The sequence below is a fragment of the Hippopotamus amphibius genome, chromosome 1 (assembly GCF_030028045.1).
Source record: "Hippopotamus amphibius kiboko isolate mHipAmp2 chromosome 1, mHipAmp2.hap2, whole genome shotgun sequence".
Classification (NCBI taxonomy): Eukaryota; Metazoa; Chordata; class Mammalia; order Artiodactyla; family Hippopotamidae; genus Hippopotamus; species Hippopotamus amphibius.
The window spans coordinates 128,509,675-128,537,286 of record NC_080186.1 but is presented as its reverse complement, the minus strand read 5'-3'; the positions used below and the strand labels follow the sequence as shown (position 1 = coordinate 128,537,286).

General features: G+C 37.7%; 1 protein-coding gene across 3 annotated transcripts in view; it reads left to right on the top strand.

Moving 5' to 3' along the window:
• Positions 1–27,612, top strand: part of FAF2 (Fas associated factor family member 2) — a 47,540-nt gene that overhangs the window by 6,726 nt on the left and 13,202 nt on the right. For all 3 annotated transcript variants that reach the window (XM_057728509.1, XM_057728500.1, XM_057728516.1), the window contains 3 exons: positions 17,245–17,313; positions 24,665–24,799; positions 26,501–26,577. In XM_057728509.1, the coding sequence (XP_057584492.1) occupies positions 17,245–17,313; positions 24,665–24,799; positions 26,501–26,577 (281 nt within the window). The remainder of the gene's footprint in view (positions 1–17,244; positions 17,314–24,664; positions 24,800–26,500; positions 26,578–27,612) is intronic.

Genomic DNA, 27,612 nt, shown 5'->3' with positions numbered 1-27,612 from the left:
CATGGCATGTGGGATCTTCCCAGAGCAGGGATCAAACCGGTGTCCCCTGCATTGGCAGGTGGATTCTTAACCACTGCACCACCAGGGAAACCCCAATTGACATCTTTATGTTGTTGAATCTTCTTATTCAAGAACACAGTTATTGTCATCTTGGAAGCTTTTTGACAAACTGATTCTGTAGTGTTTGCTGGCCTTTGGTTTGTTTGTTACATTTTTATGTAACAATTACAGGCATTTGTGATAAGGTTGGTTCAAGTTTGGGATTATTTCTTCAGAATGGGCTGGGCATCAGTGTTTTATGCACTCCTCTAAGTCTTTTAAGGAATAACATTTGTGTAATTGGCAGAGTAGTATCAATTCAAATAACTGAGTGGAGGAGTATCAGTACTGCAGATATTCTTTTAGAAACAGATCTTTGAGGTGGATATTGATAAAGATTAATGTTGTCAATTTTCTTTTGAGCCAGTTGAGGGTCATTTGATATATTTAGGAAATCTCAGTGGTCATTTCTCCATATTACATTTTTCCTTAAAATGAATAGCAAAAAATAGTAAAGTAATCAAATTGAAGATTTGATGTTAAATGCTTCCAGTTGTGTACGTGTGTTTTTAAACTATCATTTTGTGCGAGTGCCAGAAATGATAAATAACAAAATCACTGTGAGCACTGACGTTCCTGTTGGCTTTGGATTTTCCCACCAAGGAAGTTTTTGAAAATGTTTTCAGTTTCCTGGAATAAATTTAGAAGAGAAAATGTTTTCATGCTGAGTAACTGGGGAATTTTTTTTTCAGCATATAAGCTTGTATATGTGTATTAAGGTTTATAAATTACTGTTGGAGTTAAATATGTCAAACCAACAAAAATCTGCTACTCTCAATTAACTATCTGTATTGCCTCTATCCTAGTTTACACTTCATTTCCCCTTTGGACTATTTCAATAACTACATGAACTAGTGCCCCTAATTCCAAGTCTATCTCCTCTTCAATTCAGCCTTCTTACTTTTTCCAGAATAATCTGTCTAGCAAAGATTTGATTGTGTCACTCTCTAAGATTTTGCATTTGTTTTGCATTGATTAAAGCAGCATGAAATTTTTCTTCGCATCTCATGATCTGACCCATATTTTGCTGTCCAACCTCCATAATTCTAACCTTTTCATTTCTATTCCAGTGATATTTTTTGGTTTCCTTAACATGACATTTTTTCTCATGCCTCTGTACCTCCATGCATGCTCCTGTTGCCTTGAAACACCTCCTGCTAGTTTTCAGCTCAGAACTGATATCATCCCAAGTCCCCTGGAAGACCTGGATTTGTGTACTATTGGTGTGTGGTCATTGTCATAGTTATTTACATATCTTTTTACTGCACAAAATTATTGGGGGTGAGGACTGTGATTTATTTGTGGTACTTGCTGCTTGATGCTTAATTAATATTTGTTGAGTGAATTTAATAACTCACCAGAAATCTCACTTAACCAGAGGGGTTTTGTTGTAGTTGTTGTTGTTCTTGATGTTTGTTTCTCTCTCTTTGTTAAAGCAATTCCAGCAGCTTTAAGTATCCCATTTTTAGGAGGAAGGGAAAAACAAAAATTCCAGTTAGCCACATTCTCATCTTTGCAGCATGATATAGGGGACAGAGCTCCATATTAGGAATTGCTCCATTTAAAATCTTGACAGTTAATTAATCCCTCTAGGCCTCAGTTTCCATATCTGCAAAATGATTCTAATATTTTTAACTTTACTGGATTGTTGTAAGAGTGGATAAGAAAGCACATACTATAGTGCTTGGCTCATAGATGCTTAATAAACAATTGAACCTAAGTCATGGAGCATTTTATAATGTCAAGATTTGAGGTTGAAAGTTAATTAAGTTTAAAAGTAAATTATTAACATCTTCTCACTTGACATTAGAGTATACATATATAGATACATGTATATATATGTATGTATGCATGTCAAGTTTTAGAAATGTGATTTCATGCTATTTTGAAATGTATACAGTGGCAGATATTATTGGCCTTGAGGGTGGGGAGGGAACAAGGAAGGCCAGATTCTCAGATGACTTTTTGGAAGACTAGTAAAGTTTGGTGCCTTTGTAATGTTTCTGGTAAAGAAGACCTTATGTCTTTCTAAACAACTTTTCCACTTGATTCAGAGTAGCTGAGTCATGTTAGGAAAGGTTGAATAAGGCCAAAGTGGTTTTTGTTTGTTTTTTTAGTGGAATTAAGTATGTTAAATGAAACAATAGTTATTGAAATAGGAATTTAATGAAAGGTGATTGATTCCCAGAAAACAAGGTAATCTGATTGTAGTACTTTAGAACCTTTTAATTAAGTTAAAGTTCATCTCACAATACATTACAAATGTCTTTTCCCTCAGTTTTTAAAATGGGCAAAATACACACAAAATTTACCATCTTAACCATTTTAAGTCAATTTAGTGATAACATATATTTGTGATGTTGTGCAGCCATCATTATCATTCATCTCCATACCTCTTTTCATCTTGTAAAACTGAAACTATACCCATTAGACAGTAAATCCCAATTTCCCCCTCCTGCAGCCCCTGGCAGCCACCGTTCTCCTGTCTCTCTCTATGATTTTGAGTACTCTAAATACTTCATACAGGTGGAATCATACAGTATTTTCTTTTTGTGACTGGCTTGTTTTTCTTAGCATAGGTTCTGAAAGTTCCTCCGTGTTGTAGAATATTGCAGGATTTTCTTCTTTTTGAAGGCTGAGTAATATTCCATTGTATGTATATATCACATTTTGCTTATTCCACTCATCTGTTGATGGACACTGGATTGTTTCCCGTCTTAGCTACTGTGGATAATGCCGCCGTGAACATGGGTGTACAGGTATCTCTTCAAGACTGCATTTATTTTGAGTATATATGCAGAAGTAGAATTGTGTCATATAGTAGTTCTATTTTGGATTTATGGATGAACTCCACACTGTTTTCTGTAGTCGTCGTACTATTTTACATTCCCACCAGTGGTGCGTAAGGGTTCCAGTGTCTCCACATCCTGGTCAGTACTTTTCATTTCCTGTTTTTTTAATAGCAGCTGTCCTAACAGATGTTAAGTGGTAGCTTATAGTTTTGATTTGCATTTCCCTAATGATTAGTGATGTTGAACATCTTTTTGTGTGTTTATTGATTATTTGTATATCTTCGTTGGAGAAATATCAAGTCCTTTGCCCAATCGAGTTGTTTATTTTTTTTGTTGTGTTAAGAGTTCTCTATATTCTGGATGTTCATCCCTTATCAGATATACAATTTGCAAATATATTTTCCCATTCTGTGGTTTTGTCTTCTTACTCTGGGTAGTGTCATCTGTTGTACAAATTTTTAAAGTTTGCATGGTCTAGTTTGTCTCTCTACTTTTGTTGCCTGTGCCTTTGGTGTCACATTCAAGAAATCATTGCCAAATCCAATGTCAGAAAGTTTTCAACTTGTTTTCTCCTAAGAGTTTTATAGTTTTAGGTTTTAGGTTTGGGTCATGGATCCATTTTAAGTTAATTTTTGTATATGGTGTTAGGTAAATGAGTAGAAAAAACACACTCCTCCTGTGTTTCTCCTTTACTCTCAGCAGATGTGTGGGATTTTCATGCATCAAGCAATTCTAGATTCAATTCAGTTCAATTCTGACACTGTCTTCTTCAAGTTAGCATCAGATCCCACAAGTTAAGAGTTCAGTCCCACAGGACCGCCCCCACCCAATTCAGATGCCATCACAAGTCCCAGTGTCACCTGAACTTCTGACTGACCAGCTATAAATTGGGGTTCACATGACCCCCTCCTTGGGTTTGATAATTTGCTAGAATGGTTCACAGAACTCAAGGAAACACTTGTTTACTGGTTTATTACAAAGGATATGATAAAGGATACAGAAAAACAGCCAGATAAAGCGATACAAAGGGCAAAGTCCAGAAGGGCCCCAAGTGCAGGGGAGCTTCTATCCCAGTGGAGTTGGGGTATACCATCCTCCTGGCATGTAGATGGCTTCACCAACTCAAAAGCTGTCTGAATCTCATATTGTTGGGATATTTTTGGAGGGTTTATCGCCTAGGCATGATTGATTTTAACTCTTATTTCCCAGACCCTCTCCCCTCCCTGGAGATTGGAAGGTGGAGCCCACCAGGAGTCACCTCATTAGAACAAAATACAATGATATCATCCAGGAAATTCCAAGGGATTTAGGATCTCTGTCAGGAACCAGGATCAAAGAACAAATATTAGAACAAAAGATGCTCCTAGTGCTCTTATCATGTAGGAAATTATAAGGGTTTGGGGAGCTCTGAGTCAGGTACTGTGGTCAAAAACTAAATGTTAGAACAAGAGAGTCTCCTGGCACCCCTATTTGCAGGGGTTTTAGGAGCTCTGTGTCAGGAACTGGGGGCAGAAACAAATATATTTCACAGTAAGGATCCAGTTACATTCTTTTGCATGTGGGTGTCCAGTTTTCCAGCACCATTTGTTGGTAAGACTGGTCTTTACCTCTTGAATGGTTCAGACCATCTTTGTCAAAAATCATTATACCATATATGCAAGGGTTTATTTCTGGACTCAGTATTCTATTCCATTGGCCTATATGTCTGTCTTTGTGTCAGTACCATACTATTTTGATTACTGTAACTTTATAGTAAGTTTTGAAATCAGGAGGTGTGAGTCCTCTAGCTTTGTTCTTCTTTTTCAAGATTGTCCCTTGAGATTCCATATGAGTTTTAGGGTTGGTTTTTCTATTTCTGGGGGAAAAAAAGAGGCGTTGAGATTTTAATAGGGAGTGCTCTGAATCTATAGCTCACTTTGGGTAGTACTGACCTTTTAACAGTATTGTCTTCCAATCCATGATCATTGGGTGTCTTTCCATTTATGTAGGGCTTCATTAATCTCTTCCAGCACTGTTTTGTAGTTTTCATTGCATAAGTCTCTCACCTCAGTTAATTCCCAGTATTTTATTCTTTTTGATGCTATTATAAATGGAATTGTTTTCTTACTTTCATTTTTAAGTGTTCATTGTTAGTGTAAAGAAATGCAACTGAAACTTGTGTGTTGACTTTGTATCCTGCTACTTTGTTGAATTAATTTATTAGTTATAGCAGGGATGGGGGGGTGGTCTTTAGGGTTTTCTACATATAAGAAGTTGTGTCAATTGATTTTAATAGATAGCGATCGTACAAAGTAGCTTCTCAAACCACAGTGAGATTAACGTAGAAATTAATAACAGAAGTAAAACTGGAAGATTCACAAACTTATGTAAGCAACACACTCTTAAATAACCAATGGGAGACTTCCCTGATGGCACAGTGGTTAAGAATCTGCCTGCCAGTGCAGGGGACATGGGTTTGAGCCCTGGCTGGGGAAGATTACACATGTGATGGAGCAACTAAGCCCGTGCACCACAACTACTGAGCCTGTGCCCTAGAGTCCATGAGCCACAACTGCTGAGCCCATATGCCACAACTACTGAAGCCCAGACACCTAGAGCCCATGCTCCGCAACAAGAGAAGCCACTGCAATGAGAAGCCTACGCACTGCAATGAAGAGTAGTCCCCACTCACTGCAACTAGAGAAAGCCTACATGCAGCAACAAAGACCCAACACAGCCAAAAATAAATAATAAAATTAAAAAAAAAAACAAATTATTAAAATCAGAAATGAAAATGGAGACGTTATTACCAAATTTACAGAAGTAAAAAATGATTAGAAGAGAGTACTGTGAACAATTGTATGCCAACAAATTAGATAACGTAGATGAGATAGACAAATTCCTAGAAATACAAAACCTACCAAAGAAAAAGAAAATCTGAATAGTCCATAACTAGTAAGGAGATTGAATCCATAATCAAAAATCTCCTAACAAAGAAAAGCATTGGACCTGATGGCTTCACTGGTGACTTCTCCGAAACATTTAAAGAACTAATTGTGGGACTTCCCTAGTGACACAGTGGTTAAGAATCCACCTGCCAGTGCAGGGGAACAGGTTTGATCCCTGGTCCGGAAAGTTCCCACATGCCGCAGAGCAACTAAGCCTGTGCTCCATAACTACTGAGCCTGTGCTCTAGAGCCCATGAGCCACAACTACTGAAGCCTCACACCACAACTACTGAAGCTTGCACACTCTGGGCCCACGTACAGCAACTACTGAAGCCCACGTTGCTAGCGCCCATGCTCCACAGCAAGAGGAGCCACCACAATGGGAAGCCTGCGCACCACAACCAAGAGTAGCCCCTGCTTGCCACAACTAGAGAAAGCCTGTTCACAGCAGTGAAGACCCAGTGGGGCCGAAAAAAGAAAAAAAAAAAGAAGGACTAATTGCAGTCCTTCTCCAACTTTTTAAAAACATTGAAAAGGAGGGAATACTTTCTGACTCACTCTTTGAGGGCAGCATTACCCTGATACCCAGATACCACTAGAAAACTACAGATCAGTATCCCTTATGAACATTAATGCAAGAATCCTCAACCAAATTACTAGCACACTGAATTCAGCAGCATATTAAAAGGATTATACACCATGACCAAGTGGGATTTGTCTCTGGAATGCCAAGAATGCTTCAACATATGAAACTCTGTGTGATACTTCCCATTAAAGAGTGAAGGGAAAAAATCCACATGGTCATTTCAGTTGATATACAAATGTCTTTCTTATCCACATGAACTAGGTAGTTTCATTATAACATTCTCATTTTTAATGTTTCCTTCATGTTTCTTAAAAATAGTAGCTAAATTGAGCATTGTAGGGCTTCCCTGGTGGCGCAGTGGTTAAGAATCTGCTTGCCAGTGCAGGGAATACAGGTCTGATCCCTGAGCCAGGAAGATCCCACATGCGGTGGAGCAGCAAGCCCGTGTGCCGCAACTGCTGAGCCCATGTGCCACAACTACTGAAGCCTAGAGCCTGTACTCTGCAACAAGAGAAGCCACTGCAATGAGAAGCCTGCCCACCACAGCAAAGAATAGCACCCCCCCCCCCCACCCCGGCTCTCTGGAACTAGAGAAAGCCTGTGTGCAAGCAGTGAAGACCCACGCAGCCAGTAAATAAATACATAATTTTTAAAAATAAATAAATACATAAATTGAACGTCGTACACTTAATCTTTACAACCCAGTGGGCTAATGAGTATTTTTATTTACATTTTACCAATAAAGAAACTGAACCTCAGAAAGATGCCTAAGGTCACCAAGCTGGTGAATGGTAGAGTTAGAATGAAGGATTATTGAAGGTTCTGGTGTCTAAATTTCCAAGAAAGCTCCACCACTTTTCCCACCTACTCTTAATTGTTTAGATAAGACCTTCCTTTATGTGAAGGTAATTTTTTTTTCCTTTTTAACTAAAGGCAGGACTTTTCAAAACCTTTAAAGACGTATTGGGAATTTCCAGAAAAGGATTTGATAAACAGCAGTCTTATTTGACACCAAACTCTGTGTCCAGAGAACAAAACTATACTGATTAATTGTTGACCCTGGGCATAAAGGAGAAAAATTTTATATACATCTATGAGCTGTTACTTAGCTTACCAGTAGGTACAGTGAAGAAAGAAGAGACCGGAAATAAGAAGACTGGACAGTTCTGGACCACACTCATGCTCTGACTTGGGAAAACTTGTTCACTTTGCTAAGCCTCAGTTTCCTTTTATGCAAAATGAGGGGTTGAAATACTGTCCTCAATTTATCTTTAATCTTTAATGTGAAAGTTGGAAAAATTCCAGATGTTTTATTCACAGTTGAACAAAACTTTTGTTGAAATTTTTCAAATTGAGAATTTATTGAAAACTTGTTTTCTAACATGAATTAATTAAATAATAGGATGCAGTATAGCATAGGAAACAACCTGGACTTTGTAGGTAGTTATTCTAGGTTTCAGTCTTGGCTCCACCACTTATCATTATTCTTTTTTTTTTAATACATTTATTTATTTACTTACTTTTGGCTGTGTTGGGTCTTTTTTGCTGCACGTGGGCTTTCTTTAGTTGCGGCAAGCGAGGGCTACTCTTTGTTGTGGTGCATGGGCTCCTCTTTGCCATGGCTTATCTTGTTGCGGATCACGGGCTCTAGGCGCATGGGCTTCAGTAGCAGCAAATGGACCCAATAGTTGTGGCTCACGGGCTCTAAAGCGCAGGCTCAATAGTTGTGGCGCATGGACTTAGTTGCTCCATGGCATGTGGAATCTTCCAAGAGCAGGGCTCGAACTCATGTCCCTTGCATTGGCCGGTGGATTCTTAACCACTGCGCCACCTAGGAAGCCCCACTTATTCTTCTTAAACAAGGATATTCTTATGCAAGGTACCTAACCTCTTGAATCATTGGGTCTCTCAGTGGTGAAAATGAGGGCTTTATTACTTAGTAAATGGAAGCCACTGGTATTTAATTTGGTAAATCAGTAAATATGTGAATAATAAAGATCTGAGTGTAAGAGCTTTAGTTATAGATTAGAGCCTCTGTGTGATCACTTCACTTCCTGAAAGGACTTCAAATTCCGTTTCTCCAGCTATTACTAGAGAGGGCATAGTGCTTATTGCATAAAGCAAAGCTGTCTGTGTTGCAGGAAGGAGAGAACGAAGATCTCTGCTTTTTGCCAAGTTTCACTCTGGAAATAACTGAAAACAAAAGTTAAAATATGCATCTTCAACCAGCTAGAACCAGCAAGCCAACTGGAGTTTGGAGAGTACTTAGATTTCAACTGAGGTTTCACCCCAACCTCCTAAAGTGTTTGTTAGTATAATAAACAGGTGAGGTGTGGAAAGAAACACTTCTTAGGAAGGCGCTCTAGTGATTACTGTAGAATGATTAACTCTAGTTACCCGATCCCTATCCAAATAGTTGAATGAGACATCTGGTTAAAACACTGTACATCTGTTGTTTGTAATACCTTCCTTGAGTTATACTTAAAGCAAGAGAGAGATCAGGGATCACAATATTTCGGATGTAGGTTGCCAAGTAGTGTTGACATCCTGTTGTCATCTTACTTGGGAGAGGAGGATGTTAGACCAGGGTTGGAATAAGAGAAGGATATAAAATAGTTCACACACTTTGCTCCAGTCTCCTTTACGTTTTTTGCTAGTTGGATATTGATTGGGGTTCAGGGCATTTTTTTGCCCTAAAGATAAATACTGCCTTTCTCCTACTGATGCTATCAGTGCAGTTACACTTGTGTCAATTGATGTAACAAAATGTAGCATTATGCTAAATCCTTGGGAGGGCAATTCATGGAAGAGCAGTTAGCTCTGAGAGGAGGAGGAAGGGAGAGATCATCTTGGAACAAGGGGTATTTCTCAGTAAGACAGACTTGGATGGACCTGCCCAAATGGGGGATTTGTGGTAGACACTGGTCCTGAAAGATTAGAGGGAGGAGATCCAAAGTTAAACTTTCTACATATTGAAGCTGTTTTGTCCAATACCATCTCAGGTCACCTCAGATGTCAGTAGATCTGAATGTAAACCAGAGTTCTGAAGAGCAAAGCTAGTTAGCTGAAATTACAGATTTAGCTAAGCTTTATTGAGCATTTACTGTGTACCTGAATTAGTGTGGGTGTCTTCCACATAATTCTTTTTAAAAAGTCTCAGTAGTCTCAACTGATAATGGGTATGATGGCAATATCTGTCTCATGGGATTGTTGAGGAAAATATGTAGTTCCTTACACAAAGTAGGAATAAATGAGTGATAATAAAAAAAACACTGTTTAAAGACTAGAGAGAGAAAGAAGTTAAAGTTGATCATTGGCATGAGGGCAAGATGTTCATTTAAACATTTTCTGCTGTGTGCTAAGGCACTACACTTGGGTCTAGGGGATATAGAGATAAATGGGTTCTCTTCTCAAAAGAAAATTTCTTTTGAAAGAGAATTACAGGCTGTTGAGTTCTGAAGAAATTCGTTTGGGAGGAGCCTAAAACCAATGACTGAGGTTATTAAACTCCTCAACATCCATGTTTCACCTCTCTTCTGTAAGTGCTTATAGCCAAACATGTTATTGCTGAGGGGAGAATTGATAGCAAAGCTAATGCGGTGTCTCCAGACAAACCTGTAATATTCTTTCTTTTTGAACAAAGCTGGCATTGCAAAACTTAATTGGCACCGAAATGACTATTAGCTTGAGACATATTTAGCTTTTGACTCACATTGAAACCAGCCCTATTCAGTGTAAATTGGACTAGTCCTTTTAAAGTGTATTTTGGCAGTATGTTTCAAGAACATAAAAATATGCGTATTTCTCTCAGGGAAAACTGAGAATGCGGGGGAAAAAATATGTATTCCTTGGCCCATAATTTTAACTGGATCCTAAGGAGGAAAATCCTAAATACAGATAAGCTTTATAAACAGAAATGTTCATCAAAGTGCTGTTTTAATAGCAGAAAATCAGAAAGCATGTGTAACATCTATATGTAAATTGTTTTAGTCAATTGGAATGTTATATAATCATTAAAATGGGGATGGAGACTAATGCATGGAGGCGTATATGCTCAAATATCTACATATCTAGGAGAGAGGAGTCTCACGGGGAAGAGAATATTGAGAAATCTCCCCAAACCTTGACTGTATGCAGTGATGTGAAAGGTGGGGCTGGTTAGTGGAAAGAATGGGATGGAAAGTTTGGTTCCCAAGCCAGGAGAGAAAACACCAGAAGAGTCCTACAAAGATTTACAAAAAAAAAAAAAAAAAAGGATTTTTGTCAAGATCTTACAGCCCAGAAAGGAGAAGCAAAACCCATTAAATCAGTTCCCTCTATATGTTTGGGTTTTGTTTGTTTAAGTTTGGAAAGGAGATTGAATCAAAACTCTAAATCCTTCTCTTGGAATGTGGGGAACATATATTAAAATGTGAAACCAATTGTATTAATAGTGGTTGTGACCACAGGGAAATCTCTCCCTTCCTCATCTTTCTCTAGTATTTAAACTTTCTTAACCTAACTTATACTAGGTTTTTAAAAGTACAAAACTGAGAGAAAACCCAGATAGCCAATCCATGTCTAGGTTATGGGTACATCTGTTTTCAGACAGTGAGTGCCGGATGAGTTCAGCATGTTTTTCTTTTGACTTTTTGGATAGATCACTAGCCATCCTACTGGCTAGCTTTGAGGTCAGGAAATCCTTTCCTACACGATGCATTTAGCATCATGGTATAATGAATAAGAGTGCATTCATCTTTGGCAGTCTGTTTCCACTTTTCCTCCTAGTTTTTTTGAACACTTTCCTTTATCTTAATATTTCTCTTCCACTTCCACATATTATCCAATCTTTTTGGGTTTACCTTTACAATATAACCTCAGTCTATCCTCTTCTTTCCCTTTTCACTGCTACCATCCTATGCTAAACCAGCATTCTCTTTCCCTTGGATTCCTGTATAGTCTCCTTCCTTCCTGTGTCTTGCTCTCTTTTGTGCCCTCTACAATCAGTTCTTCACACAGCAGCCAGAATTACTCTTTTAAAAAAATCTAGGGCTTCCTAGGTGGCGCAGTGGTTAAGAATCCGCCTGCCAACGCAGGGGACACGGGTTCGATCCCTGCTCCAGGAAGATCCCAGATGCCGCGGAGCAACTAAGCCCATGTGCCACAACTACTGAGTCTGCACTTTAGAGCCCGTGAGCCACAACTATTGAGCCCATGTGCTGCAACTACTGAAGCCCATGCACCTAGAGCCCCTGCTCCGCAACAAGAGAATCCACGGCAATGAGGAGCCCACGCACCACAATGCCAAGTAGCCCCCACTCACCGCAACCAAAGAAAGCCCGCGCACGGCAAAAAAAGACCCACCACAGCCAATTAAACAAACAAACAAAAAGTTATTTTAAAAAATCTACATATGGTCATGACACTGCTACTGAACTTAGAATTAAGGCTCTAGGTTAGTGATTCTCAACCCTGGCTCTATACTAGAATCACCTGAAAGCTCCTTCCCTTCTAGGCAAAAATTTACCTGTGCCTAGCCCGCATGTTCAGAGAATCTGATTAAATTGCTTTTGGTGGGGAGGGGGGGAGGTATCTAGTTAGCTGTAGATTCCCCTCAGATGCTTCTGATGTGCAAGCAAGGTTGAGAAACATGGTCCTAGAGGAACCTTCTCTCCCCTGCCTACTTCTCAGACTTATGTCAAGCTTGTTCTGTCTAACATGTGTCTCTCCCACCCCAGTTTCGTTTTTCCACTTTTTAAATAAACTCTTAATTTTAGGATAGATTTAGATTTACAGAAAATTTTCAAAAATGGTATGCAGACTTCCCATATACCTTCACTCAGTGTTCCCTATTACCATCTTACATACTAGTTTCATATATTTGTCACAATTAATGAACCAATATTATTACATTATTAGTAGAAAGTCCACACTGTATTCAGATTTCTTTAGTTTTTACCTAATGTCCTTCTTCTGTTCCAGGATCCCACCTTACATGTAGTGACTGTATCTTCTTAGGCTCCTCTTGGCTGTGACAGTTTCTCAGACTTTTCCTTGTTTTTGATGACCTTGACAGTTTGAGGAGCACTGGTGATTGTCCCTCAGTTGGGATTTGTGTAATGTTTTTCTCATGATGAGGCTAGCGTTCAGGGTTTGGGGAGGAAGACCACAGAGGTAAAGTGCCTTTTCATTACATTTTATCAAGGGTACATATTATCAACAGGATTTATCGCTGTTGATGTTGACCTTGATCATCTGGCCGAGGTAGTGTTTGTCAGGTTTCTCCACTATGAAGTTAATCTTTTTTTCCTCTTTTTCCGTACTGTACTCTTTGGAAGGAAGTCACTGTGCACACAGCCCATACCTAAGGAGTGAAGAGTTATGTTCCACCTCCTAGAAGGCAAAGAAAGCATCTATCTACATAGTTATTTGGAATTCTTCTGCACAAGATTTGTCTATTCTCCCCCATTTATTTATTTATTCAGTCATGTATTTCTGTCCATATGGATTCAAGGATGTTTATTTTGTACTTTGGATTGTAACCTATTACTCCTTTATTTTGTTGCTCAGATTGTACCAGCGTTAGCCAGCGGGAGCTCTTTCAGTTGATTCCTGTATCACTTTGATATACTCCCATCATTGTGGGTTTTTTTTGAGCACTTATTTACTTTCTGGAGCTATAAGATTCTCTGGGCTCATCTTGTGTATTCTCTGCTCCAGTCCTAGAATTAGCCATTTCTCCAAGGAACCTGGTTCTTTTTATTGGAGAACAGTATTAGAAACCAAAATCCAGGCGTTATGTGTGCTTGCTACTGGGGTGTGTGTTGTTGCTTCTAGGACCTCTCAGCTGACAGAGCAAGGACATACATGTGTATACTAAGCTAACTAGTTCTGTATGCAACCATCTGTCTATATTAAGCTTAAAAATGAGTTGATTCAGATGTCTCCAAGTCTCATCCACATGGATCATTTTAGCGTTCTCCCCTTGACTATCTGTAACTTCCCACTTCAATGATGGGAAAACTGGCTCCCACTATCTAATTGTTCAATTCCAGTATATGTATATAGATATAGTGTTTCAGAATGAACACATACTGTGAACCTCCTCTGTCAACTAGAGCATAGTGCTTGTGTGAAGTTCCTTTTGCTTTTAGTCTTACAGACTTCACTCATTTCCAGAGATACTTAACACCTTCCCCCCCACCCTATTCAATGAGGTTGTTTCATATATGTATTTTATTTATTTTTATTTATTTATTTATTTATTTATTTATTTATTTATTTTATTTGCCGTGTTGGGTCTTTTTTGCTGTGCGCAGGCTTCTTTTTAGTTGTGGTGAGTGGGGGCTACTCTTCATTGTGGTGTGCGGGCTCCTCATTGCCATGGCTTTTCTTGTTGCGGAACAGGGGCTCTAGGTGCATGGGCTTCAGTAGTTGCAGCACATGGGCTCAATAGTTGTGGCTCACGGGCTCTAAAGTGCAGGCTCAGTAGTTGTGGCACAAGGGCTTAGTTGCTCCGCGGCATGTGGGATCTTCCTGGAGCAGGGATCCAACCCGTGTCCCCTGCATTGACAGGCGGATTCTCAACCCCTGTACCACCTAGGAAGCCCCTGTTTCATATATTTTTAATACCATTAGATTCTTTTGTCACAGTATGTGTTCCATCCTGGGATCCTCTCACCTTCTAAATTATATTTTAAATTTATATACATTAAGGTTCACTCTGCTGTAAAGTTCTGTGGGTTTTGACAGATGCATAGTGTCATATATCCATTTGTCTTAGAGTTTTTGCATTTGTCCTTCTGCCTGGAATACTCTTCCCACATATTTTCCCACGGCTGGACCCTTATCTTTCATCAGGTCTCTGCTGAAGTGTTATTTCCTTGGGGAGGCCTTCCTTGAGCACCCAATCCTAAGGAAGCTCCCAACCTAAATTTTTATTCATTTATTTTCTCTATGTGTGTGGTTTGTTTTGCTCAGTCTCCCTTTAGTAGGATACAGACCTAATGAGAGCAAGGACTGTGTCTGTATCCTGGACATCTAGAGTACTGGATCAGGGAATATTTGTTAATGTATGAATGACTAGTCCTGTCCTAGCTTATTGGTAGTGCGTGTTTTTAATACTCATCAGTAGTGACTGAAAAGCAGGCTTTTTCAAGTTGGGTTTCTAGTTTACCCTGATTCACTACTTCTACAATAAAAGGGTTTTGCTTGCATTAGGTTAAGTATTTCAGTATACTGAAGATGTGCAGTTACCCTGATTGTTCTCTCCTACAATGTTTATAACCCCTTTTTAAAAAAGTTAGTTTAATAAGTGATGCATTATCTCTGGTCCCACATAGAATTGTCCTGGCTGTGCATTAGAATCCACTGAGGAGTTTTTTTTAAAAACGCACTGATTCCTTGGCACCATCCCTGACTTATTGGTCTCCAGGAAGATTTTGCAAATGTGTATTTTTAACAGCCAGCTTAGCATCTAGCTCTGACTAGATGGAGTTTAATAAAAACCCCAGGGTATTAATGTACAGTGAGTTTTGGTGAAAATGTCTAGAGGATTTCACTTAATAGCTGTGATTATTGAAGCTTGTACTAAACGGTCTTTTTAACTTGAACAAATTTTTCTGCAACCTTTTAAGTCCTTATAGTGTGCTAAGTACTGGGGAGCATTATATAGAGATGAATCACAGACACTGCTCTTAAGGAGCCTGCATCCTCTGATAAGGCAGTGGAATGAGCATGAATAGTCATAATAGATGATAGAAAATAATAGGTGCATAAGAGAGAGAGAAAACATTTTTGGTAAAGACAGATCATTCATACCCTGAGAAGGTGAAAGTAAAGTCCAAATCTTAAAAAGAATGTACAGAGAGGAAATGGAACCCTGGACATCCCAGTTCTCTGCAGTGGGTTGTAAGGAAATCAACAGTTAAAACGGATCCTGTTGCAAGCCAGAAGCCAATAGCCAAATGGCAAGAGGGCCGGAATGGTCAGGAACCAAAATCCACATTGTCAGAGCTGTCAAAGCCAGTGGTTCTTAATAGAGCTAGAGTTGGTGACAGAGCTTTCCAATTTCAGTATTGAAAATTTTGTAGTATTTTAAACATAAAATTATATTAGCAAAGTTTCTATACAACTTGCGTAATTTTAAAAAACAAGCAATTGCATACATAAAGAATGCAAACTTCAGTTTTTGGTTTTTTCTTTTAAGCTCCGGAAAGGATATTCAGTCCAGATTAAACCCCTCATGTTGTACATAAAGGAAGCTAGAATTCAGAATTAAAACATGCCTGGTCAGTGATCACAGGGTACAGAACCAGAGCAAGACCCTCAGGCTCCTGACCCAGTAGTGCATGTTACCATAGTCTTGTCAGGTTGAGATCAGTCTCTTTTTTTCCTGTTGCTTGCTCGTTATTAAGAGGAATTTCTTGAGGATAGAGGCTATACTGTATTCATCTCTATATAGTAGGTAATGCGCAAAATGGACGATAACAATAGACGTGTTGCATGAAAGGATGGATGGGTTTGGCTTTTGTATCAGACCTTGAAGGAACGCTAGGATTTAGCTCTGTGGAAATTCTGTTCATTAGGTGTACACATAAGCTGTTAGATTTGTTGAGTATTGGACACCTAAAGGGAAATAGAAAATAATGTAGAAAGCTAGGCTGGGGCCACATTATAGAAAGAATTGAATGCCAAGCTAAGGATTTTGGCTGAAAACTTTTGAGCAGAGAAGTAAAACACACACACACACACACACACACACACGAGTGGGGAGACCAGGGGAGGTGGGGAAAGACTTAGGAAGAGAAAGAGAGATTATTTTGACAGTTTGCTTGAGGTGTCATAAAAGCTTGATTGAAGGTGCTGGCTGTGGGAATGGAAATGTGATTATAGTTACAAAAACCAGTCAGATTGATTACTGATGAAGTGTGTAGTTCAAGGCATAAAATACTCAAAGATGAGGCTGAGGTTCCAGATGTCATATTTGCCTGTATATTTTGGAAGGTGGTGGTGTCATTAACACATACAGTGGTTTTAAATGATGCATTTGACGTACTGGTGCCCCATCTAGGGGGAAATGTTGAATAGGCTGTTGGAAACATGCTGCTCAACTTCAGAAGAGGTGACAGGTCCAAAAATTAGGAATTATTTGAGTAGAAAAGATCACTGAAGGCTGAAAATTAATTAAATGAGATTGCCAGGAAGAGGCAAAAGCCAAGGACACATCCTTAGGGAAATTTCTACTTTAGAGGGGATGGGAGAAGATGAACCAGAGAAGAGTTGGTCATAGACAAAGTAAAACCTGAGAACAGTATAAGAAGGGAGTAGGGAAAGAACTTATTGGAGGGAAACAACTGAATTACAGACTCTTTTTAATAAAAAGTTTTGTTTTACACAGTTTGTTTTGCAAGCTAGGTTAAATGCTCATAGGTTAAATGATGTAAGTTAGTGAAAGGCATGACATTTGCAGAAAACCTGCATTTTTTATATCTGTATGTACTATAAACAGAATAGATGTTTAATATTAAAGACTATTTTGCTGGATGAGGAGGTTGAAGAAGTCTTTCATTTTTTAAACTTGAATTTGAGAGAATATTGATTTTAATCAAGTAGTCTTAATTGAAAGCCTTGAAGTTTTAAAAGACAAGAAATTTTCTTTTTTTGTTGCTGTGTGAGAGTAATATCTACAATAACTGCTTGAGTAAATTCTGAATAGTGACATTTTACCATACTTGAATATCTGCCTTCAACACTTCAGAGTATTTTCCCAGCAGTATTCATAAGTATTCTATTAGGGGTAAAAATATTCAATATGTACTGTTGGTTTTTCCCTAAATAACTTTTTGTTTTTATCTTTCAGGATCTGACTGGCATAGAATCTATGGATCAATGTCGCCACACCTTGGAACAGCATAACTGGAACATAGAGGTATAATAGAATTTGTTGTCAGCTTACATATTTCTTTTTCCGTGGTGTGGTAACACATCTCAAAGACATGTATTTTTTTTTCCCACAGCAGGAATCTTCTCTTGGTAGATTTTTTTCAAATTTATGGCTCTTTAGTCTTTAAAAATAAATTTGTAGCTAAGATAAAGATTATGATCACAGTTTATAAAATCATAGAAAATATTGTGACCAAATCCCTCAGTGTCGTGTCCCTCCCTCTTTATTTTTTCTTAATGACTCTTTGAGAAAAATACCGGTTTTTATGTATTTGGTTTGTAACCAGATACCATAATGTGAAACTTTTTCTTACGTATTTTATAATTTATTCTTTTGGATTTTCTAGATAATTGTGTCATCTGCAACTCCATAATTTTTTTCAGTATGTGGATCTTTTGTTTTATTTGACATTGAATTGGTTAGAACTTCAGAACAATCTCAATTAATAATGGTAATAGCAAACATCTTGTCCTCACTATAATGCCTGTGATGTTTTATTATCAAGTGTGGTGCTGGTTATTGTCTTGAGATAGAACTACTAGAATGTGATAAGCTCCATGAGAGCAGAGTGTTTTTGGTTTTGTTAGCTGCTGTATTCCCAGCATCTAAAATTGATCCTAGTACATCATAGGCTCCCAAGTATTTGTTGACTATTCTTCCATTCTTGGTATGTTAATATATCAAGAGTGGAGTTGAATTTAATCAAGCACCTTTTTGCTATCTGTTGAAATTACTGTTTAATTATGGTATATTATTTGAATAGGGTGCTAGATTTCTGAAAATATACTTCTACATCATATTTAGTTATTCAGCACTGTTTTCGAGCAGTTAAATTCTAGGCTCTGGCACTATGCCAGCAAACAAGACGAAGTCCCTACTCTCATGGAGCTTAATTCTGGATAATTTAAGTTTGTAATAAATACTGTGAATAAGATGAGTATAGAAAACAGGACAGAGAGGATCAGAAAAGTTATTTTAATAGGGTGGCCAATCAGGTGAGGCCTTTCTGGGTAGGATATATCTGAGCTGACACCTGAATGACTAAAGGGAATGACAGATGTGAAAATGTCAGGGGAGTGCATTTTTGGCAGAGAGAATGGTGCTGCTCTGTGTGATACTTTGGTGTGTCTGTCTCCTTGTTAGACTTTGATTTCAAGCATATGCTGGCTTTTTAAAATGACTGACTTCGGGCTTCCTAGGTGGCGCGGTGGTTGGGAATCCGCCTGCCAATGTAGAGGACATGAGTTCAACCCCTGCTCCAGGAAGATCCCACATGCTGCGGAGCAGCTAAGCCCGTGCGCCAAAACAAACAAACAAACAAACAAACAAATAAAATGACTGACTTGATAAAATGAGTTGAGAAGCCTAGATAGCATAGATTTGAAAGAAAGCACTTGAAAACTTGTTTCTGCCTGTTCTTTATTAACTTCATGTTTTCCATTATTCATAATCTGTTTCCTACTTCTTTCTTGATAAGCTTTCTTAGAAGATGCTTTTTTCTTAGAAATTTTCATGTTATTTATCATAGGCTAGACAAAGCAGCATATCATTTACTCTCCTGTGTCTGTTCTGTTATCCCCACTTCTCATTGTTTCTTTATGCTTATTTTCCTTTTTTAAAAATGAGACTTGCTGGACAGTAGTTTATTTTATTTCTTTTGTTTATAAAAAGCTCATGTTTATCAATTCTTTTTTTCTGTTTATTAAGCAAAATCTGTCTTTAATGTATTTTTTCATACTTTTTTGTAGGTTTATGTTTTTTTTTTAAGCATTATGATTTTTGCTGTTTGGTTATTTATTTGTACTCTCTTTCATTAAAAGTTTTTCATTTTCTTTTTTGACCCAAGAGTTATTTAAACATATTTGGAATTCCTAGTAGCTTTTTGTTTAGCCTTTTCATATTCTTTCATTTTATTTATATAATTTAATATATATTAAGGTCCTTGTCACTTAATAACATTCTGTTAACATTATGAAATATACATTTTTAAAATTAAATGCTTAAAATTTAGAGAAAAATAAAGGGAACCATCATGTACCTACCATCCACCTCCTAAAAGCAGGCATTTTGCAATGCTTGTTTCAAATTTCTTTTAAATAAATATGGATAAAATTGAAGCCCCCACGTCAGCTGCTTACATGTCATCCCTGCCTGCACCCCCTCCCTTTCTTTCCCTTCTTTCCTAGAAGTAACCACTGTTGACAACAGTGGTTGTCAAGGAATGTGTTTTTTGTGGGATGAAGGTTTGGTGTCTGTATTCAAGCTTATTAAATATACAATTAAAATCACCTTTTTCTTTCTTTTTTTTCCTGATTACTTAATAAGGCTACTTGACATGATGAACTTGAATGTGGTTTTATAGATTTCTTTATTTTCTATTGCTAATGTCTTTGTTTTTTCCTAATTACAAAACCAATACATGTCTGCAAAAAATTTAAGTTTATACAGTTGAAAATGAAAGTCCTTAATAACCATACTTGAGATACCCACTTTTGATGTTCTAGTATATGTCCTTCCAGACTTTCTTATATATACAACTCTGCTTAGTGTGCTAATAATGTTAACTTTCCCAATGTTAATAACGAATATGTCCGAGACAAGGCTTTTCTGTACGCTGTGGGAAGGCAGTACCTGATGCAAATAAAATAGATTAATAAATTCTGTGTTTATTTGGGGGGGAGACATGTTCTAACTTTTATATAGTTTGACTATTTTATTTGATGCATAAAGACCTGTGGCTGTTACAGCTTTCTTGTAATAATATCCTTTGATGATATCAGATGATCCCTTTTACTTTAAATTCTAGTTTGGTTTATTACTATTGCTGCCCTTGCTTTATTTATTTATTGTTTTACAGTTAATCTGGTATAGTGTCAACCATCCTTTAACATGAAATGACTTATAGAAATATTAAAAACTTGTTGCAGAAATACTCATGCACCCGCACAGGTGAAGAATTCTAAAAAGTGTAAAGAAGAAAATGCTCACCCTCAATCCCATCATTTCATGGATAGCTAGTGTTAAATTTTAGTGTATATCCTTTCAGACTATTTTTGTTTATTTATATGGCTATATAGATTTACATATAATTTTCTTGTTACACAAATGGAATTATGCCATATTTACATTTTTCACTTTTAGTAACTCATAAAAATAATACATAAAGTACATGAAAATAACTTTTGTTTGAAGACATACGGATGGCCAGTAGGCACGTGAAAAGATGCTCAACATTACTAATTTTTAGAGAAATGCAAATCAAAACTACACTGAGGTGCTATTTTACACTGGTCAGAATGGCCATCATTGAAAAGTCTACAAAATAACATATGCTGGAGAGGGTATAGAGAAAAGGGAACCTCCTACACTGCCGGTGGGAATGAAAAGTTGGTACATTCACTGTGGAAAACAATGTGGAGGTTCCTCAGAAAACTAAAAATAGAATTACTGTGTGATTTGCAATCCCACTTCTGGGCCTCTATCCAGGTACAACTATAATTCAAAAAGATACATGCACCCCAGTGTTCATAGCAGTACTATTCACAATAGCCAAGACATGGAAACAACCCAAATGTCCATTGAAGGTGAATGGATAAAGAAGATGTGGTGTATATATACAATAGAATACTACTTGGCCATAAAAAAGAATGAAATAATGCCATTTGCAGCAACATGGTTGCAACCAGAGATTATATCATACTGAGTGAAGTAAGAAAGAGAAAGACAAATACCATGATATCAATATGTGAAATCTAAAATATAACACAAATATCTATGAAACAGAAACAGACTCAGAGACATGGAGAACAGACTTGTGGTTCCCGGGGGTGAGGAGGGGTGGGGGAAGGATCCAGTGGGAGTTTGGGGTTAGCAGATAAAGAATCTGGATAAACAAGGTCCTACTGTACAGCACAGGGAACTATATTTAGTATCCTGTGATAAACATAATGAAAAAGAATATTAAAAAAGAATGTATATATGTATAACTGAATCACTTTGTACAGCAGAAATTGACACAACATTGTAAATCAACTGTACTTCAATTTTTAAATATCAATTAATAGAGGAAAAAGAAACTTTAGTTTAAAAAGTTCAAACAAAGCCTAAGATTAAATATGAAAAAAATCCCACTCAAATCACTTCCCTATCACTATTTCTCTGTCCTACACCCCCAACATAGCAATACTAATTTCTTTTGCTTTTTCCCAGATATTTTTGTGCCTGTCTAAAAATATGTGTATTTTTCTCCAGAGAGCCTCTACTTATATGGGCTGTATCTATTGATATTTATTACCATATGACAAAACTGAAATTTTTCTTCGTTTGTTAGTTTTTTTAAAGAATAGTAAACTCATTACACATTAATATAAATGTTTGCAGAGTTTTCTGTCTGGCTTAATAGAAAACAGCTGGATTTTCATATTTACTTCTGCTTTCAATCTTTTGTGATATGTAGTTTTAGTTGAAGTATGTGAAGGAAATCTGCCTTCACCCAGGTATTTAGTTTACCATTTTAACCATTTTTAAGTGGCGTTACAATTTAGTGGCAATAATTTAAGTACATTTACATTGTTGTGGAGAAATGACCACTATCCATCTTTAAAACTTTTTCATTGTCCCAAACTGAAACTCTATACCCAGTAAACAATTACTTCCCATTACTGCCTCCACCCAGCCTCTGGTAACCACAGCTCTACTTTCTGTCACTATAAAGTTTGACTATTCTAGATACCTCATATAAGTGGAATCAGACAATATTTGTCCTTTTGTGTCTGGCTTATTTCACTTAGCATACTGTTTTCAAGATTTATCTAAGTCACAATATGTGTCAACACTACTTTTTTTATTATAAAATAATATTCCTTGTATGAATATACCACAGTCTTTATCCATTCACCAATTGATAGACATTTGGATTGTTTCCCCTTTCAGTTCTTACCATTAGTGTTGCAGTGGATATTAGTGTACAAGTTATTGTGTGGACGTATGTTTTCATTTCTCTTGAGTATATATCTAGGAGTGGAATTGCTGAATCATATGATAACTCTTATGTTTAACCTTTTGAAGAACTGCTTCCAAAGAGGCCGCACTATTTTACACTCCCAACAATAGTGTATGATGGTTCCAATTTTTCCACATCATCACCTACAACTTGTAACATCTGTCTTTTATTATATTAGAGTCATTCTAGTGGGTATGAAGTAGTATCTCGTGATTTTGATATGCATTTTTCTGATGGCTAATGATGTAATGTATCTTTTTATATACTTGTTGGTCATTTGTTCATCTCCTTTGGGGAGATGTCTATTCAGATCCTTTGCCCATTTTTAAATTGGGTTATCTGTCTTCTCAATGATGAGTTGTAGAAGTTCTTTAGATACTGTAAATACTAGACCCTTATCAGATACATGATTTGTAAATATTTTCTCTCATTCTGTGGGATTGTCCTTTGACTCTATGGTAGTGTCCTTTGATGCACGGAAGTTTTCAGGTGTGATGAAATCCAGTTATCTATTTTTTTCTTTCATTGCTTGTGCTTTTAATGTCTTATCTAAGAAACCATTGTCTAATCCAAGGTCACAAAGATTTTCACCTATGTTTTCTTTTAAGAGTTTCATAATTTCAGCTCTTATATTTAGGTCTTTGATGTATTTTGAGTTAATTTTTGTATATAATGTGATTAAGGGGGTCTGCTTCATTATTTTGCATGTGGATTTCCAGTTGTCTCAGCCTCATTTGTTGAGAGTATTCTTTCCCCATTGAATTCTCTTTTTTTTCTTAGTTAATTAATTAATTAATTTATTGGCTGCGTTGGGTCTTCATTGCTGCACATGGGCTTTCTTCTAGTTGTGGCAAGCGGGGGCTACTCTTCGGGCTTCTCATTGCAGTGGCTTCTGTTGCTGTGGAGCACAGGCTCTAGGTGCATGGGCTTCAGTAGTTGTGGCACGCGGGCTCAGTAATTGTGGCGCATGGGCTTAGTTGCGCATGTGGGATCTTCTTGGATGAGGACTCAAATCCATGACCCCTGCATTGGCAGGTGGATTCTTAACCATTGCACCTCCAGGGAAGTCCCTGAATTGTGTCTTAATACTTGAAAACATGAAACCCAGAAATGAAATTAGCTCCCTGAAATTAGCCACATGGCAAAGTTTAGAGCCAACTATCGAGTTTAGAGGGCGCACAAATCCTCCAAAAGACCACCCTCAACTGCAAGTTCAAGGTGTTCTGACAGCAACTGCAAGTTCAAGGTGTTCCTAAAACCACCTTCAGGTTTGATAATTCACTAGAAGAGCTCACTGAAAGCTATTGTAACTCATGGTTACAGTTTATTACAGGGAAAGGATACAGGTTAAAATCAGCTAAAGAAAGACACATAGTGCAGAGTCTTGAGTTCTAAACACAAAGATTCCTTACTCCTGTCATGGAATCAGGACATGTTACCAACCAGGGAAGCTCACCTCAGCTTCAGTGTCCAGTTTTCACTGGGGCGTCATTACATAAGCATGATTGAGTTGATTGGTTGTCTGTGTAATTGAACTCAGCCTCTAGGCTGACTGATACTGCGTTACCCAAAGTCCCCAGCCTAAATTACGTGGTTGATCTTTCTAGGGTGGTCAGCCCCACCTAAGATCCCATAGCAAAGATACTTTTATCAGGTGCAACATGGATTATCTCCAGAAACTGAAAGCAGAGATCAGACCTCCCTTTGGGTAAGACCAGATTTTTTACTACACCGAGACAGATATCCATTTTCAGGGGCAGAGTTAGGAAAGGAATGAGACTTCTTGCTGAAGATCATCTGTCTGCCAGGAATTGCATTAGAATCTTTGTGTATGGTCACCTCATTAAATTTTCAAATTAACCCTGAGAAGTATTGTTTCTTCATTTTGCACATGAGAAAACTGAGGCGCATAAGCCAAGCAGTGCTAGGATTCAGACCTAAGTTTCTCTGCTCCAAAGCTAAGCCTTCCATCAAACACCAACCCATCAGGATTGCTCCATTGCACAGCTCTGGGGACATGGTCCGTTTTTGTGTTCTCTGTGGATGGTTTTCCTTACGCTTGTACAGTGAAGCACCTTGTATCCCAGCCACCCTAAATAACAAATACCATCTGAATAAAAGCAGAGAGCTTCCAGACAAGTTCCTTGGACTCCTCTGGCTGTGTATGAATTCTGGAGCTATTACCACACATTGCCTTCCACCATAGCAAGTTAAAGGAAGGTTCGTGTATATATACTCTCTGGCGACTTGTTTTGAAACACCAGCAATGGTTGTCTCATCTCTTCTAGGTTGATTTGAGCTTCACTGAAGTTCCTGCTATTCTTTTCTTCTCAGGCTGCTGTACAGGACAGATTGAATGAACAAGAGGGTGTACCAAGTGTTTTCAACCCACCACCATCCCGACCCTTGCAAGTTAATACAGCCGACCACAGGATCTACAGCTATGTTGTCTCAAGACCACAACCAAGGGCAAGTTGTTTCATAGCTGGAATGTCTCCCTTTTTTATTTTAAAAGTTCTTTCACTTGGTTATGTTGATCTCTAAATGATAGGAGCAAAAGGAATATTCAGAATATAAACCTGTCAGCTTGACCTTCGCTCCTTCAAAGATTTATTGGGCTTATCATTTTTCCTTGATTCCTTAATGAACTAAAGGAAGTAACGTATCCTTTTTTCCCCATTTCTATGCCAGTTATTTGAAGAGTTTTCTGTGCCTTGTTTTGTGTTTATAGCACTTTATCTACATGTATTTACATGTCTAAAAATGTTTGCTATGTTTAATAGGTCCTCCACTGTTAAGTTAGAATGTTTACTGAATTCTTTGTTGCTTCATTTTACTTAATTTTAAGTTACTTCTAGGGAAGTACTTGGAATCTCTGTGAGAGCCTTGGCCGTATCTTTGAAATTAGTCTTGAAGGGCTAGTAGCAAGGAGGTGGCTCAGTTAAATTCAGCAGGCATTTAAGAGTGTTCCAGGGTACTTGATATTTTGCTGTTGGGGATCTAGAGATGAATAAAGAAGCGTTTTTCCCTCTTCAAATTATTCACAGTCAAATTAGGGAAATCAGGTGTGTATACTGAGAGCGGACTCCAGAGAACTTTTTGGAGTTTCTCTTTCTTATTCTTGGAGTTATACTCACCTCTTTTACTTGGACTTAGTGTTTACTCCATCATTCTTTTTGGTGAAGTACTTGATAACATTTTAAAAATAGAGTTTCTAACTAGCTGTTTTGGGGTATTCTGAAGTAGAAGAGCACAGATTCCTAGAGCAATGATATGACTCAGGGAGCAGTCCTAGGGAACTCCCTGGCTGTCCAGTGGTTAGGACTCCATACTTTCGCTGCTGAGGGCCCAGGTTCAGTCCCTGGTTGAGGAACTAAGATCCCACAAGCCGCATGGTTCAGGGGCCCCCCCCCTACACCCCCAATTTTTTTTTTAATTTTATTTATTTATTTGTTTTAAAAAAAGAGTAGTTCTATGTATGCCCAATGTTTCTCCAATTTGTTTTAGACTGGACTGTGTTTGGGACCTTAATGTCCACTAATGGAGCTATGGAGCTCTAGAGCTCCCTGGCCATGGACGTAGACAGGGTCTCAGATTAACACAGTGTAACATATAAGAATGCTTTGTAAGTTATAGAGCCCTATGTATTTGCTAGTTAATAATAAGAGCAGCAATAATCAACATTGTTAAAATAATAATTAACAGTATTACCAAGATTAGCAGCTATTTGGAAATTTATAATTGTGGTTAATATAATTATTTGTCATTTATATACAAATGTCCAAGGTAGTAATAGTGGTTATCTTTCTTGTTATTTCTGTATACCATATTTTAATGTGTTAACTCTAAAAAGGAAAGAATGAATATTTATGATTTGGAGAGGAAAACTTGCAATTGAATTTGACAACAAATGTAAGTAGCTGCAGAAAAAGTGTTCAAGCAGATTTAATATGAAAACTATGTGATAAGAGAAAAATATAACAGTATTAGATGAAATGAGATCAAAGGTAATTCGTTTTTAAGAAGGATGAGGTGGGCCAGGAAAAGGGAACCATGTATTGCAGAGGGAGAAATCACATGAAAAGGACAAAAACGAATAAAAATATTAACTAGCAATTAAGGTATTAGGGATTGAGAGAATGATATCTAACTTTGTTTTTGGAATTTCAGGGGCTGCTTGGATGGGGTTATTACTTGATAATGCTTCCATTCCGGTTTACCTATTATACAATACTTGATATATTTAGGTATGTACCGTTATATCTGTGTGTTAGTAGTAACAAGGTAGACATTGGAGCTGAAACAGAGACCAGAATAAGGTTTATGCTCTATCAATTTTGGTTTGCCAGTTTGTCGTCAGATTGAATACTTTCCTGAAGTATTCATATAGTATGAAAGTATTTTCAGTTTTTCAAATGTAACACAGAGGTTATTTTCACAAATGAGTCTGCCTGTATTTATTGTATCCTCCCTATCCGACCATGTTTGTCCACCTACATTCCCTAGTTAATCTTCACACCCTTTCCTTTCCGACCTCTGTTATCTTTACTAGCTTCACACTCCTTGTAACTTTTACCTTAAACCATCTTACAACTCATAATCCCAACAAATTTTCTTGTTCTGAGACAACCCACTGTTTTCTAGCTTCCTCCTGTAACAGTTTCACCGTTCTAGGCACACTTTCTGTACATTTTCCTCTGTCCTGGCAACCCATAGGTTGCTGGCACTGGAAGCCTTCCATATGTGTACCCCCTTGCTTCACACCTTCACCTTTCTTCTTACTTCCTTCATGTACCATTTGGAGAGCTCAGCACAGGAAGCTACAGAAAGGCTGGAGAATGTCAAGGGGTCCAAGTTACTGGTACATCAGACTTGGGATGTCTGGTCTGGAACAGTAGTAGATGAACCCACACCTAGACTTTATGGAGAACTAAAATGTTTATGGGCATCCAGGCCAACAGAGGGAGCTAGAATATGTCCTCTGGGCCTTGTGTACATAGCCCTTCTAAATGTGGGCTAATCTTGCCTTGCTCTAGGGAGCAGAGCCTGAAGGTAAGGACCCAACAGCTGCAGAAGTGTTAGGATCAGACAGTACCTCAGAATGGGCATGTAAAAACCTTTAAAATCATAATGAAGTCTGAGTTGACATCTCTCTCTTTTTTTTTTTTTTTTCTTTTAAAGCTGATTGTCCAAGTTGTGTTGGCCGTTGGAGTATATTGTAATGACAAACAAAAAAATTAAAACCTTTATCCACTCATTCATCAAATTTTGAAAACTTAAAG